This window comes from Vicugna pacos, chromosome 1, assembly GCF_048564905.1.
Source record: "Vicugna pacos chromosome 1, VicPac4, whole genome shotgun sequence".
NCBI classification, from domain to species: Eukaryota; Metazoa; Chordata; class Mammalia; order Artiodactyla; family Camelidae; genus Vicugna; species Vicugna pacos.
Genome location: NC_132987.1, coordinates 7385943 through 7405768, shown reverse-complemented (window position 1 = coordinate 7405768; position 19826 = coordinate 7385943). Strand labels below are relative to the sequence as shown.

General features: G+C 38.2%; 1 protein-coding gene across 2 annotated transcripts in view; it reads left to right on the top strand.

Moving 5' to 3' along the window:
• EFHB (EF-hand domain family member B) overlaps positions 1–19826 on the top strand; it is a 44520-nt gene that overhangs the window by 14083 nt on the left and 10611 nt on the right. For both annotated transcript variants that reach the window (XM_072947296.1, XM_072947354.1), the window contains 8 exons: positions 2777–2839; positions 3299–3442; positions 4155–4335; positions 6761–6871; positions 7843–7972; positions 12453–12536; positions 13120–13187; positions 17003–17157. In XM_072947296.1, the coding sequence (XP_072803397.1) occupies positions 2777–2839; positions 3299–3442; positions 4155–4335; positions 6761–6871; positions 7843–7972; positions 12453–12536; positions 13120–13187; positions 17003–17157 (936 nt within the window). The remainder of the gene's footprint in view (positions 1–2776; positions 2840–3298; positions 3443–4154; positions 4336–6760; positions 6872–7842; positions 7973–12452; positions 12537–13119; positions 13188–17002; positions 17158–19826) is intronic.

Genomic DNA, 19826 nt, shown 5'->3' with positions numbered 1-19826 from the left:
TAAATCTACACACTTATAGTCAATTAATCTATGACAAAGGAGGCAAGAATATACAATGGAAAAAAGTCTTCTCAATATGTGGTGCTGGGAAAACTGGACAGCTACCTGTAAAAGAATGAAATTAGAACATTCTCTAACACCATATACAAAAATAAACTCAAAATGGATAAAGACCTAAATGTAAGACCAGATACTATAAAAATCCTAGAGGAAAACATAGGCAGAACACTCTTCAACATAAATGGCAGCAATATCTTTTTGAACCAGCTCCCAGAGTAATGGAAATAAAAGCAAAAATAAACAAATGAGACCTAATTAAACTTAAAAGGTTTTGCACAGCTAAGGATACTACTAACAAAATGATAAGACAACCTACAGAATGGGAGAAAATATTTGCAAATGATGCGACCAACAAGGGACTAATTTCCAAAATATACAAACAGCTCACACAGCCTAATATCAAAACAAACAAACAAAACAAATAAACAAAGAAAAAATAACCCAATAAAAAAATGAACAGAAGACCTAAATAGACATCTCCCCACAGATGACATCCAGATGTCCAACAGGCACATGAAAAGATGTTTAACATCACTAATTATTAGAGAAATGCAAATCAAAACTACAATGAAGTATCACCTCACACCAGTCAGAATGGCTATGATTAAAAAGTCTACAAGTAATAAATGCTGGAGAGGGTGTGGAGAAAAAGGAGCCCTCCTACACTGCTGGTGGGAATGTAAATTGGTGCAGCCACTATGAAGGTCAGTATGGAGCTTCCTTAAAAAACTAAAAATAGACTTACCATATGATCCAGCAAGCCCACTACTGGGTATCTATCCAGAGAGAACTCTAATTTGAACAGACACATGCACCTCAATGTTCATAGCAGCACTATTTACAATAACCAAGACATGGAAACAACTTAAATGTCCATTTACAGATGAATGGATAAAAAATAAGTGGTACATACATACAATGGAATACTACTCAGCCATAAAAAGAAAAATAATGCTATTTGCAGCAACATGGATGGACCTGGAGATTGTCATTCTAAGTGAAATAAGTCAGAAAGAAAAAGAAAAATGCCATATATTGCTTATATGTGGAATCTAAAAAAAGACACAAATGAACTTATTTACAAAACAGAAACAGACTTGCAGACATAGAAAACAAACTTACCAAGGGGTAAAGGAGGTGGGAAAGGATAAATTGGGAGTTTGAGATTTGCAGATACTAACTGTCATATATAAAACAGATAACATGGTTATACTGTATAGCGCAGGGAACTATATTCAATATCTTGTAGTAACCTATAATGAAAAAGAATATGAAAACAAATATATGTACTTATATGTATGACTGAAACATTATGCTGTACATCCAAAATTGACACAATTGATCGTAAACTGACTATACTTCAATAAAAAAGAATGCAAAAAAAAAATTGTATTTCTCCTCCCTTTTTCCTGACCTGCTTCAGACCAAGTTAGAATACAGCCCCTTTCCTTCTTGACACCAGGTTCTCCTTCTATCACATAGCTATGTAAGTAGAATTTACCCAAGATTTGGCATTAAGGCTGGGCTGCTCGTCCCTGGCCAGTTTCTCATCTTGGGCTTCCTGGCCTCTCACATTGTTGCTGGATCTTGCTCTTCTCACACCTTTTCTCAATCTATCTGTCATTCTCCTTCTTCCTTCCTTGGTCTATCCCAACAATAGTTTATATTTTCTCCCATTTTTTTAGCAATGCAATTAACCTCTCTGTCTGACCATGTCTGTGGGCTTCCTCTTTGATATTCAGAGATGTCATCAAGATACTCTCATAATCCTTGATGGCTCTCCCTCTAAGAGTAATTCTGCACTTGATATTCAATGTAATAAAGAAGTTCATCTGCCCATCTATATCCATCTGTCCATATTGTCATCCAGCCATCCCTCCATTTAGCTAATCTGTCCACCCACGTGCTGACACCTACACATTCATCCATCCACCCAACTCTCACTCAACCTCTCTGCTTGTCTCTGTCCTCACCCATTCTGCCCCATCCCCCTCCAGAGACCTCGAACACTCTTTACAGGAAGTTTCTTTCTTTCAGTTTTTAAAGAGAAGCTTATGCTTTGCAGAAATAACTATCAGCTGCCTTGAAATGATAAGGGGAAATAGTTAAGAGGTACATTGCTGGGAATGAAGAGTTATTATCTTTGCTTGGGCAAAGGAAGGACAGATAAGACTCAAGTTACAATCAAATGAACAAAGCCAAGTGAGATTTGGGCCATTTACGGAAGGAGCTTGGCCAGGGGTGATGTTTGCCAAGTGCCAAAAGTTAAGAGCCTTGGTGGAAATGTAACCCCCAGGCAAACGCACCCACACGCGCTCAGAAATATCTAACACTTTATCTAGAATTTAGCTTGACTTCAGCCTACTCTCACTGTACTGATGAGCACAGGACAGCCGATAATTAACCTGTGAACGATGATAAGATTATTTCTGAAAGTTGAATTCCTCAGCATGTCACAGAGGTCCTGTAATTGGATGGATCACTGAGAATGCACTGTAAAAAAAAAAAGTATTTGAATATATGCAGCATCTAATGTTTATATTCTACATGAGGATTGCTTTCAATTTGCTATTTGTGCTATTTTTCTTAATTGTTAAGTAGTTGAAAGTAACTTTGTAGCATCAGAATCATAGACCAAATGTGAAATACATTCCATTCTTCAAAACTCTCCCCCTCTACTCTGACAATGACCAACTATTGCTTATTTTTCTCTTAGGCAGGAAAAGTTCTTCCGATTGGGTACAGAGTTGCAAGCTGCTTGACTGAAAAACTTCCCAGGGTGAGTGTTTTCAAAATGCATCTGTGTGAACATAAGAGAAATGACTTTCAACATTTCTTGTGAAAGCTGTGTAAATTTAATGTGATCAATTTGGATTTTTTTTTAAACTGTATTTTGAGGCCCTCTATTGAGTTTGTCCAAGCAAGTGAAAATTCCAGGCTTACAATCTCCAGCTCTACTAAAATTAGTGGAGATTCCATTTATTTTTGATAGGAAAATTATTTATGGTATGCTTCCTAACCTGGATACTGACTGTTTTCTGAATACGACTTCTAAAATATGTTGTTTATTTTCACTACAAAAGAAAATTTAGGATGTTTCATTATTTGGGACTGTGGTTCCCCATGTACTTACTACACTCATATAAAGAAAGGTGTTCACTGATTGGTATAGATCAGTCTTGCTAAGATCGAAACAACTGTACTTGATAATCCTATTTTTTTGTCTCACTGTTTGTAGCCAGTGACCCCACCTGAGGCAAAAAAATTTTTCAACTTCAGATATCCACCTGCTGGAGCCGAAAGAGTATTTCACGGCAGAGCAAATGATCCTCAAATCGCACCTTATTTGACACATGGCATAAGATCTAAAATTTCAATACCGGTAACTTCCTTTCTATTATTCCCTGTACCTTAATAATTTACTAAGGTGAAAATGCAAAACGAGGTGTTAGTGAAATCATCGGTTCCAATCTCTTTCCCACTCTTAATCCTGGGCAGTGAAAAAAAACCCCAAGCAATGGCAGCCAAGAGAGTGTAGAAAAATCAATGGTTTGAGCCACAAATTATACATTCTCCCTTCAGATAATAAAAGCTGAGTTGCACTTCATTTTCTCACAGTAGTGAGAGCTGCTGTCAAGGTTTATTACAGAACAGTGCGGACAAAGGCTGGGCGATGCCTAGAGGCACTGCGCATGCTTGTACATGCACTGAGTGCGTGCAGGGTCTCGGCGTTGAATCAGTGACTGAATGGACAGTCCAGGGTCAGAAGCCCTGATTTCATCTCTGGAGGGCACTTGTGGGAATCATGGGATTCTTGTGCTTGTCATTCCCACTTTTCTGGAAGATTTGAGTTGAGTAACCAGCGAGCTGGCCTCATAAACCTTTTAGCCCCATTGCAAAGCCATGTTTTGACATGTTTAAGCTGCATAGTCCCAGTTCTGACAGCTCATTTGAAGGTGAGCAAAGGCAACGCTAAGGAAATGTTTTCCCACAATCCTGTTCTCTTCTCCCCGGGTACTGATTAGAGTTTCAGTTTTCAGATTTTTACCTTTTTGTTGTTGTTGTGGCATCTTTGCTTTATATGATTTCTTTAGGCAAAGGTATTGATAAACCCACAGCCAATTACAACATTTCAACAGAAAATTAAAGACAAAAAGGAATCAGTATATTTTAGCAGTCGACGAGCACCGCTGGGAAAATCTCACGATCAGACGCCGGGATTACCCAAAGGCCTGGATACACTCAATACGACGTTTGGGACAGCAGTCGTCAGAGGTAGCGAAAAAGTAAGGGGTGGGGTGGTGGTGATGAAAGAAGTTTTCTTAGAAAATGGGATTATATATCCCTTTGGGATGGTGTTCAGTGCAGGTGTAAATTATGATCCAAGAATGAAAGATGGGGTCGGAGCAAGAAAGTTACTCTCAGACCCAGAAGCCTTAGGGTTTACGTGTGTCAAGGCAGTGAAATGTCAGGGTTTGGAGAGGTGACTCATGGGGCAGAGTAGAGGTGGTATAAAGGCAGGAAAAAGACCCAGGGAAGTGGACGCTGGGGCCAACTGTGAGGACTGTTACCTGCTACCACCCCCCATCTATTTGTGTGATTTATTACACACCAATGCCCCTGATGTGTTCATAAGTCTTAACCCTTTTTTTTTTTTAATGGAGGTACTGGGGATTGAACCCAGGACCTCGTGTATGCTAAGCAGGTGCTCTACCACTGAGCTATTACCCTCCCCCATAACTGTTAACTCTTCGTGAACCGCTGTTTCATACAACAGACCACGAAGTTTGGTAAATTCTGCATACTTCCTCATTCATGCAGATTCATGATATCTACCTGCATATTAACCAAACAGGTAGATCCCCCTTTCATTTTGAGAGGGAGTAGAGCACATCTTTCAATAAAGGACTTAGAATAGAACTGGTCACAGGTCATTATTTCTTCTGAACGCAGCTCTTGCCACGTTGTTGGGTGCTCTCCTTGACACCTTTTTTTTCACGTTTACCCAGTTCTCCTAGCTTCTTCAGGTCCCTCATCCTTCCCTTCAGATAAAAAAAAAAATTCCATTTTTCTTTTTCATCCTGCAGAGGAATTCACTTCTCTCTTTGTCTTTCTGCATCCATTAAGGCTCTGTTCCAGGAACTGTATCATTTTTTTTTTTTCACCAAAAGGTCCATTAGATTATTTTCCTTAACATAGTGACATATATTCTGGAGATAAATGATGCCTTTCTCTTGGGATGAAAAATCTGCAGTAAGACTTTATTGTATTAGATCTAAAGTTAACATTTGTTAAACTTTGGAACAGGAAAAATGTATTTTAGAATGGGTAAAATATCTGTTTTTCTTTTAAGTGGGATTAAGAATTGTATTTAAGCAGACGTGGCATTACAGTATTTCACTAATTATATCATAATGGCTATCTGGGATTAGTTCATTTAATATGGAAAGTACTGTCCAGATGTACCTCATTTAAATGTGCAATAGAAGGAATGTTCCAAAATGTTACGTGTATATGTGTATCAACAGGTGTAATGGTTCATGTATCATAAAGAAGCACTGATTTACAGGATTATTCTGAGTCAGAAAACCTTTTGGTATTCTTAAATGTTTGCTTACAGACCCCAATTCTTGGGAGAAAGTCAATAGAAAGAAAACATCTTAATATATGTCGTTAGGTTGAAAGAGAAGAGTGAAATTGTAAATGGAATTATATTGAAAAATCATTACATAAAACAATAAAAATAAAATAATTCACTGGATATAAAATCCCCAGGACCACCAGTCTTGGGAGAGCAACTGTTCCACCTGCTCCAGGTTTGGAACTGGTAGAAGAAGAATTTTTTCCTGATTCCAGTGATTACTCTGGCACTTTCAGTTACTTTGAAGATGGATATTCACATCAAAACAGATTAAGGGTGTGTGCTCCAGTCTACAGCTGGTAAAATTTGCATCAAGTTTTCTCAACAGGGTATCCGGGTTTCTGAAACTGACTTGTGATTCAAATTTGCCTAGAGCATCTTGGGAAGTCTGGAGCAAACTAAAATAAAAATTGTCCAGAGATTCCAAATTGGGCTTGGAATATGGCTCAGGACAACTAAAGTGGTTAACTGATACAGAGTTCTGACATTCTTCAGAATTCTAGGGAGTGAGCCTGTTCGAGCGTGGGTCCCAAAGACAGCAATGCCTGGGCTATTCCTGTCTTTCTTGATAAATCTTTGTGCTGGCTTTGTGCCCATGTAGCTTATGCAATCAGCATACCTAGTTTGTCATTTGCTCTAGTTGATTTAAATGTTATAAACAGATAATCTGTTACAACAGATACATGTTACTATATATAAAATAGATAAGCTACAAGGACCTACCATATATAGCACGGGGAACTATATTCAATATCTTGGGGTAACCTACAATGAAAAAGAATATGAAAAGGAGTATCTGTCTGTATACATATGACTGAAACATTATGCTGTACACCAGAAATGGACACATTGTAAACTGCCTATACTTCAATTAAAAAAAGTTTTAAAAGAATTTGAAAAAAAAAAGTATGTATATGTATAACTGAATTGCTTTGCTGTACACCTGAAACTAACATTGTAAATTAACTGTACTTCAATTAAAAAAATAAAATTTTTTAAAAAGAGAAAAAAATACGGGCAAAAATACCTTAAAAGTGATTTCATTAATTCTTCCTTCAGGATTATCCGCTAGAGATGTGGTGAATCCACCAAAATCCTATAAAGAAGTATTTGAAGAAGGACAGGAAGGACATGACCTGTATATTGTTTCTCACAATGATTATTATGTAGGTAAGTGTCTTCGTGTGTGAAACAGGTCTGAGCACATGAGACTCTCAGGGATGTGAACACAAATAGAGGAGATAATGGGCTTAAAGTTAAAAGCCTGGCATATATAGGTGATCAATAAAAATAACGTACTATTTATGAGGTTATAAGTCCTGATAGCTGGGAACACATACACCTATGCATTTTGTGCATAAAATGCAGAAAAATATGTATCACCAAAATGATAAAACAGCTAAGAAAGATTAAACGTTAGTCTAATCTTGTTTTAGTGGCTTCAGGCTTAAAAAATACCACTCTTATTCAAATATCAGGGTTACTCGAAGTGCTTTATAGGAGGAATGTTAGATAATGATCAAGTGAGGAAATTTTTGAATCCAATCAGATTCAAGTCCTAGCTTGTCCATTTATTATCTTTTAGACTTTGAATTTTTTACTTATCACAATCCATTTTAATTTATTTAGTAGGAATAATAATACTGTGAGGATTAAATGAGTGCCTGAAAAATGCTTGGCATAATGCCTGGAACATAGCAAGGGCTCAATAACTATTAGCTGTTATTACTATTATTACTTGATCTTGACTTGAAGTAGCCTATTACTAGAATTATTCTGTAGCATAACTAAAAGGCAATGGATGTTTAAGTGCTGTAGCCTACAATTTAATTGTTGACGTGTTGATGCTAGGTAAAATCTTTTCATCATTTATATTTATCTTTCTCCTACATCATGTTTCCATTCACTTTCCAAATATTAACACAAGGAATTCTTGTCCCACCAGTCTTCCCCCCTCACGTGGGAGAAGGCCTCTATCGTCTATGCCCAAATGCTTGCAATCTCCTGCGCTGTTACAACTTCATTCTTTGTCTCACTCTCATTTTCATTGTCAATGAGAACATAATGTGCTTCATGCAAGATAAGGTTAGTTGTGTTGCTTAAGTCAGAAGTCTCCCCTCCTCCCCTTTTACTTTTCACAGGAGAAGCAAAGAACCGAAAGTATAACCCATCAAGTTTTCATAGGTTTAACTTGTATGGGGTCCCAACGCCACATTTTAATGATGGACGAAACATGGCAAAAACGTTATATTGGCTTCAGGAACTACAAATGTAAGTTCAAGTATATTGTGTCTTGGAACAAGTGTGAGATACATGGTATATGGACATAAAGAAAAGTTTATTTATTAAATTTATTTTCTGAAGAGGTAATGCACTGACGTGGTTCAAACATAAAAATAACAGAAAAAGACGTACAGTGATATGTCTTCCAAACTATCTAGTTCCCCCAAAGATAACTATGATACTGTTTTGTGTGTGTGTGTTTGAGTGTATGTTGTGTATGTGTGATTCTAAAGTTACTTTATGCCTTTTCAGCAGGTCTGAAGACATACATGACTTTTTTTTAACTGAGGTATAGTCAGTTGACAATGTGTCAATCTTTGGTGGACAGCATAATGTTTCAGTCATGCATACACATACATATATTTCTTTTCATATTCTTTTTCATTATAGGTTACTACAAGATATTGAATAAAGTTCCCTGTACTACATACAGTAGAAATTTGTTTATCTATTTATAGATAGTAGTATCTGCAAATCTCGAACTCCCAATTTATCCCTTTCCACCTCTCTTTCCCCCTGGTAACCACAAGATTGTTTTCTACATACACGAATGTTTTTAATCTATGGGATCAACCCTGTTATGTTTCTTAAAGATGGTGGGCTTTCAAATCTCTACAAACATGTCACATGTAACTGACCTGTCATCTGTCGTTCAGCTTTGTTTAATAGAGATTTGAGCACCTGAGTATCTGACTTAACTCTTGCAAACTGTGACCTCTTTACGCCTGCATTCCATATATGACCACTTTCCTAAGAAATTAAAATAAAATTTCTTAGTTTTTCACTTCTTGTCTTATATTTTATATCTAAATCAACAAATATTGGGAGATTACTCACAAAACCCGTATTTCCTACTATGCTTAAAAAATCAGAAGACTGAAAATACCGAACAGTGGCCCCGAAAGATGTATCCATATTCTAATTCCCAGAACCTATGAATGTTATCTTATATAGGGTCTTTGTAAATGCAACTAAGTTAAAGATTCTGAGCTGAAGAGACCACTCTGGGTTATGTGGGTGGGCCCTGAGTCCAGTGACAGGTGTCCTTATAAGGAAAAGGCAGAGGGAGACTGGAGACAGAAGAGAGACGTACGGGGGAGAAGACGCTGTGAAGACAGAGGAGACTGCGATGATGTGGCATCAAGCCAAGGAAGTCCAAAGGATGCCCACAGCCTCCAGATGCTGGAAGAAGCAATGAACAGATTCTCCCCCCGAGCCTCTGGGGGAAGTGCAGCCTGATCTCAATCAGACTCAGTCTCCAGTACTGTGAGAGAACTCACCTTTCTCTTGCGTCAAGCCACATGTTTGTGGTAATTTGTTCTAGCAACCACAGGAAATGAATATACCGGGCCTGCATTTCTATACATCAGTGGTGGGAGTGGATTACTTTTGCCCTCTGCTCTCTTTAAAGGATGCACCAGCCCTCCAAGTTTCCACAGGCCCCTGTGTGCACGCGGACTTTGCGTTCCCTCGGGCACCTGGCCTGCTTTGCTCATTTGCCTGTGTGGTCGCTGTGGAAACAGCTCCTGGTTACAGAGGCAAAGTGCTAAGTACTTTATATATTATCAATTTCATCCTACCAACAACTCGACGGGGTAGGTGTACTATACTTTTTATCCCTTCTATTTTACAGATGAAGAAACTGAGGTAAGAGAAGTTAAATCATCTGCCCAAGATCATGCAGCTAAGAAGTACTGGAGGAGGAATGCAACCTGGCAGTGTGTTTCCAGAGGCCGCCCCTAACCCGTACACCGGCTTTATAGGCACTTGACCCTGTGATCACAGGCCTCAAATATTGATTTCCAGTCTCCTTCTACTCCTTTATTATATGAGTTTCTAATACTTGAATTATTCAAAACAATAATGGTAAAACACAAACACAGGAGAAATTCTTAAAATATTATAGTAAACCCACATGAAAAGTAAACCCAGACACAACATTATACAATGACTATAACTCAATAAAAAAATGTTTATATATTAAAAAATAAAAGTAAACCCAGTTTTCTTTAGGGTACAGAAGAGCTCATAAAACAAATATTCATTAATTTATCATGATTAGAGTGGTTAAACCATATGTAAAGGAAAACATGAAGAAACAATTAAAATATTTGACTGTAGATATTTATAATTCAATAGAATGTCGAAATTGATATTTAAAGGGAGATAACAAATATGGTTTACCCATTTCTGAAAGCTTAGAAATATAAACCTGCTATCAATTTATAAAAGATATGAAATAAACACAATGACAATGTAGTCCTTAAGAAAGTCCTAAGAGCAGAGCCTTTGGGTCATGAACAAGGACATATTTATCAATGACTTGGCGTAGTCATAGAAAAACACACTGAATTTATAAAAGCAGGCAGTATGTAAGATACATTTCCCTCCAATTTGTCTCTATCCCCAAGGAAACATCATTGATGGAACAATGTTTTATTTGATCATACTTTCTGTATTTCAAAACTTAGTTGGAAAACTGCTGCTGAAACAATAGAGATTATTCTCCTGGTTTGCTGGATTTTAAAAAGAACTTACTATTTCATTCTTCAATGTGATTTCTATTATAAACTTGGAGCTAAGCGTGTTTATTTACCTCTCAATTTGACATGCACCATTTTATTTCATTTACCCTTAACTATGAAGGGATGTATTTCTTCCATAAAACTATCTCTATCTATATTCTGTTTGTGACTTTTGGTCTGAAGAATCATTTAGAATCTTGAAACGGTAGGTGGTGTATGTGTGTATGTGTGTGTGTGTGTGTGAAAAAATTCACTGGCATGCAAAAGACTTTACTCTGAGTTGGCTGGGGAATGCTGCGAGGTGTGTACTGATGTTACAGTTACTGATATTCTGACATACATGGCTGTTCACAAATACTTCCTGATTCTCCCAGAAACATAATTCAAGCCCTTTTAGGCTGAAAAGTGTAGCATCCATGATTTGGGATCCTTACACTTAGATTTGTTCAAATTACAGCCTTTAAACTGCCATTGATTTATTCTGACTTTACCCATATTGTTCTTTTTCCCCTTTCTGAACTAAGGGGAAGTAAACGAAGACATAAGAGATGAATTACTTATTTCATCTTTTGTTTCTCCACAGAGTGTCACTCTTCTCCAGAAATTTATTCAGCTCCATATTCTACAGTACAAGAAATAGTTTTAAAAGCAAATGGAGTTCAAGAATTTAATGTTCATTGTTTTTAGTTTGAGCAAAACAATAGAGAATTTATTAATTTTAATGTTATTAAATAGCGGTGGTATAATTCCACAGTTCTCAAAAGAAATTACACTCTTTTAATCACAGTGATGGAAGTAATGAAATTATATTACAGAAAATTGGCAAAATAAAATCACCCATAATCCTGTCACCTTCATTCAACCATTATTATCTTTTTAATCTATTTCTTTCTAGTGTGGCTTCCTGTGTAGATTTCTGCATAGCTTTAATCAGAGTGCAACCTCATTTTATATCCTGCTTTTCCACTTAACATAAAATAATTTTATATTGCTGTGTTATTCTTAATAACCAACATTTAAAATGCAAAAAGTGTATTCCTGTTAATGTGATGTAATTTAATCATCCTCCGTGATTGAACATTTAGATTCTTTGCTTTTTTTTCATTATAGTCAATGAGGCTACAAGCATTTTTATGAATACAACTTCTTCACACTTTTAATTATGTGGATTATCTCCTTATGATTGGTTTCCAGATGTACATAAGAGAGGATGAAGATTTTTATCCTCACTGAATCATATTACTAATTTATTTCCAAAAGGATTATAGCAATTGCACTAGCAATCTACAAGTGTCTTACCAAACTTTTTGCCAATCTTAGATAGTCTCTCTATTTACTTATGTTAAAAGTGGCACTTTATTTTACATTTAAAAGTATTTTATTTCAAGTTTCTCTTATTACTGAAGAGTATTGTAATTTCTCCATATATTTGTTTACTAGATGTGAGTTATTTGTTCATATCCTTTGGTTATTTATTTGATGCTTACTTTTCTTCTAGCAATTTTAGGAGTTACACTTAGAAGAATGATATTAACACTTCGGTTTTGTTTCCCCAAAAATATTTTTGTCTGCTTGTCTTATTCTTTAATCATAATTTTACACTCTATTATAAACTTATCTTTACACTAAACACATAAAGCTTTCTTTTTAGCATATAGCTTCTTTTGAAACTGGAATTACTATTACTATTTTTTGGGGGGGTAATTATGTTCATTTATTTATTCTTGTTACTATTATTTTTTAAAGGGGATACTGGGGCTTGAACCCAGGACCTTGTGCACACTGAGCAGTGCACTCTACCCCTGAGCTACACCCTCCCCCCAAAACTGGAATTATTTTTTGATGGCCCAAATGATACGGTGGTAGTCCTCACATATATGTGTATTAGGTAGCCAAGAATACTTTAGGTAATACAGATACCTGACAATTTTCTCATCTTACAGGAAAAGAGGAGCTAAGATCGTATCCAAGAGAGTTGATGATTTCAAAGAAAAGTTTCAGCATAAGCTTGGAAGAGTTTTAGATCCGTAAGTCGACAATTAAGTTAGAATTGATACTTTTTTCGGCTCAAATTTAAAAAGTACTCTTGCGGAATTTTGGTTTGGGTTCTATTAGATTCTACCTTCTCAATAAGAATCATCCTTTTGTGTCACTCAGGGAACTCGATTAGCTTCTACAGAGCTTGGGGTTCCAGGAAAGTGCTGAGTCCTCTCAGATGGAGAGGGCATTTGGAGAAGAGGGAGGAAGAATTTTGTGGAAAGCTTTATTTCTGGGCTATCAGAAATTTAACCTATTGTGCTACATTCCTCTCTCTCCCTTTCTCTCTCTCTCTCTCTCTCTATATATATATATACTTGCATAATTCTGCTTTGAGTATGTTCTGTTTTTTCGTTTTCAGTCTGGGCTACTGAAAGCCAGTGAAACCATTCAGCTATTGCTGATACAAGTGGAAGATTACACAAAAGCTCTGTTGGAGAACTTCTGTTTGATCTTCATAGTTTGGTTGTAGGAGAAAACTTAGCCGATTAAAAACATGTGGCAAACATATTTTAAATTCTAGGGATGCCATGTGGTGGGTATTTTCACTAAGGGATTTGTTTTCTTTGATAGCATTGCAGAAACAATGAACGTTCCCCCAGACCACACATTTGGGGCTTGTCTCCATCCGGACGAGTATGGTAAGTGTACGAATTCCCTTCTTAAAAAACAAATGACGACAGCAAAATCCCCCCAGAGTTCACCATCTCCTCCTCTCAAAGCTTCCAATTTTAAAGGCTTAAAATATTATGTTAACTGTAATGAGAACAATTTGTAGCACATGAAGGAAACAAAATGTTCACATAACATTTGAGATAGGTACAGTTTAAAGCCCTTGTAATGAATTCCTTACGTGTAGTTAAGGCTCAGAATTTATTCAGAAAATAAATATAGTGTGTATTATACATGCCAAAGTGAAGTGAGGCAGCTTTTTAATGAATTCAAATATTGTACCAGGCCATTGTGACTCAAAATGTGGTTGCAGACTGGCCGTGTTGGCATCTCCTGCAAGTTCTTGGAATCCAGAACCTCAGGCTCCACCCCAGATCTACTGAATCTGAAACTGCATTTTAACAACATTCCCAGATGAACTGGATGGATGTTCAAAGTCGAGAAAGCACTGTACTCTATGATCACGTAATTATAAATCACTCTTCTCACCCATCATTCCATCAATTAATCAATCTACAAATCAGCAAAAGAAACTTCTCAGGATTTTGTCTTCAGTGCTAAGCTACACAGCAGCCCTTCAAAGGGAAAACTATGCCAAAGCTTATCAGGATTGGACTGCATATTAGTGGTTGTCAAAATACTGTCTGCCGTCTACCTGTGTTAAAATCATCCAGGGAATTTATTAAATACGCAGGTTCCTGGGACTCGTGTCCAGATATTCTGATTCAGTAGGCTCTCATGTACGTTAGTTTAAGGACCACTATTGAAAATGTGTCAGCTAAAGTCCACTCCCTGACAAATTAAAGGTTTATCGAGCTTATGCAACTCAGTGTTTTAGAGCACCGTGAATCACCACATTAGGAGATCATATTTTGGTTCTGTTTTTAGATAAACTGTTGTATGTTTAATGGATGCCTGCCCATCTGAGAGGCTCTTCATACACCTAGGGGTAGGTAAAGGATGACTTAGGAAACCCATCAGTTAGCCTGAAAAACAAGTAGGTAGTCACGGTCAGCTGCCTAGTTGAGGGCAGGTTTAGGCTGGTGGGTGACCCATCTTGCTGTCTGTTGGATTCCTGGGGTCTAGCACACAGGACATTGTTTTCACTGGTATTTATAGCATGAATTGCTGAATCCAACACATAGTTTATCATGTTGACAATTAGACAACATTGACAAATTTCCTAAGAGTTGAGCTATTTTATCTTTATAAATTGAATGATAAGATAGTGCTATAAAATGAAAAGGAAGGACACTGACATTAATAGTTGAAAAAATATGATCAGTATCAGCCTTGGTACTGCACAGTGTAACTGTGAAAGGGGCCTGGAAGTCCCCTCTAGGTCTTTTCTGGAGCCCATGGACAGACACAGACGAACTCTAGCTGCCTTCTGTGACAACTATCGGGGTTAACTAACAGCGTCTACTCCGTGGAAAGATTCAGGGTCGGCCTGCTTCACAGGACATATTGGTTTCTTTACTGGGCCTAGATTACTCCATTACCCTTACTTAGGGAAATGAGGCAGCTGCACAAAGAACACCTCATCCCGGGGCCCTGGGGTTGTTGGTTATGTTGAGATTCCTCTAGGAAGACTGTAAGGGCTGTGCCAGCTCCCAGAATGCACCAAGGCAGAGGTGGCCTGACAGGGAGTCCAGGACAGGTGGGCAGTGGTGCATCACGGGAACTGGCTGCAGGTAGAGTGGCTTTTCTGATGTCCCTGCTGTGGTAGTGAAGTCATGGGTCTGTCTCTTAGGGCCAGAGCTTGTACTCCTGATTTTACTCTGTAGAGATGGCTTTTGAGTAACTGTCAGTGATCTGACATGAGCTTCACAAATATTCTTTCGGGGCGAGGCCAGAAGAAGGTGTCAGCGTTTGTCTATCTCACCCATCGGGCAGTTTTACCTGGGGGGGGCGTGTGGTGGGAAAACCAGCGGGGAGTTGGAGATACAACCATTCAAATGGTTATTTTTGTATGTTAATGGAGAGGGAAGATCTCTCAAGATAAAAAACTCAACCAAGAGCCATCCTGTGGCGGAGGCAGGGCCTCCCTTATACAGAGCAGCCCCTAAAGGGTTTATACAGGGAAGGGATGTGGAGGAGAAAAGGAAATCACACTTAGTTTTCAAAAATCACCCCTACTGGACCAAAATTTTATATAGATAGTATTTTTCTAATGGAAATAAAATAGCACGCAGATTAAAAAAAAACCACAAAAACTCACCCCTCATCATTTTGACCTCCTCTCGCAGAACCCGCTTTAGGATGGTCTGACGGTAGCTGACCTCATCTCACATGATTTTGTTCTGAGGCACCTGCCCCGTTCCTGGAAGCACCACTGGCTGTGGGCTTTTCACCTAGCCTCAGGGTCTACCCTTAGAAAGGAGACTTTTATCAGGATGTGCAGGATTAGCTCCTGATTTTATAATACACTTAGAGGTGCTACAAGGACTTATTAAAGAGACCCTTCATAGAAAACAAACCTATGGTTGCCAGGGGGGAAGAGGGGTGGGCGGAGGGATATATTGGGAGTTGGGGATTTGCAGATACACACTAGTATATATAAAACAGATAACCAACAAGGTCCTACTGTAGAGCACAGGGAACTATATTCAATATCTTGTAATAGCCTATAATGAAAAAAATATGAAAAGGAATATATATACATATATATAAAATGTGTAACTGAATCACTGTGCTGTACACCAGAAATTAACACAACATTGTAAACCAACTATACACCAATTAAAAAAAAAAAAAAGAGAACCTTGACAGAGCCTAATGTAGGACCTTGTACAGAGTAGGTGTAAATATTAGTTATCTTGAATTACAACCAACGTTGCAATGTAAATTAATCTACCTGAAACATCACAGCCAACTGCCAGCATGACCCTGCTCCAGGAAAGCAGGAAGGGAGGGGTATAGCACAGGGCAAAAAGAACAGAGGCAGAAGGTTTCTTCTGGTGACATCTACCAGGCTACCACATCTGAAGCAACATAGTCAACTCTGGTCTGTCACCATTAACATCCCAGGAACGGGGTTTATAGGCAGTGTGTGTGTGTGTATTTGTGTGTGTGTGTGTGTGTGTACGTGCTTTCTGTGTGTCCAAATTTAGGGAAGTTCCTTTAAGTCATGAAAGAAAAGTGAAAGCGTGGGCCAGGCCTGGGGGCTGTAGCATGGGGACTGGAGAGGTCATTATAGGGGGTTGCGCATCAGGACTCAGCTGATGGAGTGGATGGAGGCAGGTCTCCTGTGCTGGTGATGGAACAGGGGAAGCAGGAGGAGAAATGGGGACTGGAATATGCAGACTGAAAGCAGACTGGAAATGTTAGGGAGGGACAGGGAATTTGTGTCATTTTTTACAAGGTTTCCCAAAGGTTTAGTCAACCCTGAGGCACAGAGTGGCCCTCACATGGAATCACCCCTGGTTTTCAGACCCTCAGCCTTGTAGACAAATTTCAGCTAAAACGCAGACAGGCAAGGGCTTCGCTGTCTCAGGAAAGGACTTGACAGCTGAGCAGGCTGATGATTCCCCCATAAAATTCATTTTTTCATTGAGCAGAGAGGTCACATAAAGGAGAAGAATTCATTTTTATCAATCACTGTGTATATATGTATTTGTATACAAAAGGATTTTCTGTCATTCCATGTATAGTATTGGAGTTAGGATTTTTTTTTTCATTCACAGAAGTTGCTAGATCTCTCTCTCTCTCTCTCAGGATGGGAATAATAGTGACAGACTTTAAATTCAGATAAAAGACTGCTCCGCACCCCCCCCCCCAATAGGAGCTGGTGATCTCATCCACAGAAGACTTCCCGGCGAGTATCTCCGAGGCAAGGACAGACAGCGAGCCCTGGTCGCGGCAGTGAGACATCACTTGAAGAAAGTTAACTACCAAAACTTTGACACTTTGCTGGCCGCCTTCAGGCACTACGACAAGGTGAGTAGCAAAGCGGAGGTGTTTGGTCTGTGCGTGGGCTTACAGGCTGGTGTGGATCAGGAGTCAGCCGATTACGGGACAAATCCAGCCCACCACCTGTTTTTGTCAATAGTTGCACATGCCCATTTGTTCTAAGCACTGCCTGTAGCATGTGTCTATCCACACGCAGAGCAGTGAGAATGAATGGCCTGTAACACCTATGCCATTTACATTTTGGCCCTTGATGGAAAAATTTGCTGACCCCTGAGTAGATCAGTTTTGTCAAACTGTGGTTCTTTCACCACCATCAGTATCACCTGGGAACATACTAGAAATGCACCTTCTAAGGCCCACCCCAGACCTACTGAATCAGGAGCTCGGGTTGGGGGGTCTCACAATTGTGGATTTTTTAAAAAAAAATTTTATTTTTAAACAAGTTTCTACTGTACAGCACAGAGAACTATATTCAATATCTTGTACTAACCTATACGGAAAAAGAATATGAAAAGGAATAAATGTATGTATATGTATGACTGAAACATGATGCTGTACACCAGAAATTGACACAATATTGTCAACTGACTATACTTCAATAAAAAATTAAAAAGGGAAAAAAAGAAACAAATTTTAAAAATTTTCATACAATTTTAAAGGTTACTTTCCTTTTACAGTTATTCCAAAATATTGGCCATATTCCTCTCTGCTGTACGACACCTCCCTGAGCCTGTCTTACACCCGGTAGATTGTACCTCCCACTCCCCCACCCCTTTACTGCCCCTCCCCTCTCCCCACTTGTTTGTTCTTTGTATCTATGAGTCTAGCAATTGTGTTCTAACAAGCCCTTCAGTGATTCTGACGCACGTTCAAGTCTGAGAACCACTGTTGTAGACCAGTGACTGTCGTGTGCTGGGAGCCTGGGGGACGGATGACCTACACTCAACTCTGAGTCTGTACACAGAGTGCCGTCAGTCTGATCTAAGTCAAGTCTACAATGCTCTCCCCGGGGGAGCAGGTGTATACTTCAGTTTTGAGAGAGCGTGCTCGTTCAGTTTTCAAGCCTCTCTAAAGTTTATTCTTTGAGCAAGTTAGATTAACCTGGGGCTGCATCATTTTAGGCCATCCAAGGGTTGCTTTTACCCAGCTGCACAGCCTTAGGTTACACCAAGGAATGCTGTAATACAAACTGCCGGTGAAATGTGGCATATTTTTTATTAGTACACCCATGCAGCTTTTGTTTACTTTTGTCATCCTCTTTCTAAGGAAACCCAGTCCTTCTAAAGGAAATAACTGTGCTTCATCTAAGTATCTAGGTTGTCTTTACCTCATGAAAAGCATGAATTTTGCACAGATTGTGCACATGTTTTGACTTGGCTGCCAGGAAGCTTAGAGCCAATTTGGAGAAACACATCTAGTTTGTGAACATGATCTTATAGCATGTTTTGTGCGCTCTTTTTATTTCAGGTTTCATCTTATTTTATTCCAACTTTGTTTTCTCTTTACCCTGATTTCCTCACTTTTTTTTTTCTTGCCTCTACTTGTACTTATTTTTCTAAGTGGCCTTAAAATCATTTTAGAATGAGTCTGATGTAAACAAATAAAAGCTTGTAAATAAACTGGTGAGGATGTAGTCCATCATAATCTTGGTATGAGAAGAAAAAAAAAAAAGAGCAGGATAATTTTAGTTTATCTCCAAAGGAAAATATAATATTCTTAACCCATTCTAATGTTAAGTACAGTTTTAGGAAAGTTACACTTCACATTTTTTATCTTATAAAAAAAAATCTTGATCACTCATTGGCTAACTCATTTTAAGCCCATTCATTTTACTTGGTTTTAGATTAGGGCCTGTGTGCCTGTGTTGTAATGATGAACAAAAAGTGGGTTAAATATCCCATTTAAGTTGGGACTAATTACGTAGGGACAAACGCCAATCAGTCATCGACGACATTTCTCACAAAGCTGTGTTTAAAGAAAATGTAAGTATTTGACTGTTTCTCTGGTTTTTAATAGAGACTGATTGCTCTTTACAGGTAATTTTAAAGTTACTCTTCAGAATTGAAATACATAAGCTAAAACATACATTTTAAACTTTGCTCAGATCCAAGTAGCTACAAAGATGACATCAGGGAAGCTGACACAGAGAACCCAGCACGATGCATGGAGCGCTGCTTTTTAAAAATTCTTCATTTTAAATGTAATTAAAGGCAAGACGATCATCTTAATAGCTGTTGATTATCTTAGTGAACCACCAGGCACATTCCTTACGATAAAATTAAATTAAGCAGGGAGGAAATTACAGAGAATTATTTAATGCTGATAAACCTCTTAAACAGTTAACTTTTAATATGCACAATGTAGTGCTCAGTGTCTTTGAGGAGGTTTTTTTCTGAGAGGGTAATAAGACGTGGGCCTTCCTAGTACAGCTGTAGGAGGGTTTTTGATGATTTGAATCTTACATTGTTGAATGCCCAGATTTAATTTAATTGAAAAGCAAAACAAAGCAGAACAAATAAACTGTGGTTTCCTAAATGAATCTTCTTGGCTTACAGGATTAATTCTGTTATTTGTTGAACACTCATAATACACTGAACATTATTCCAGACAATGTGTCGGCTTTCCACGTAGGGGACTTAAAATCTAGAGGGGAGGAAAAACAAAAAAGACTCATCGTGTCCAAGAATGGTCACAGC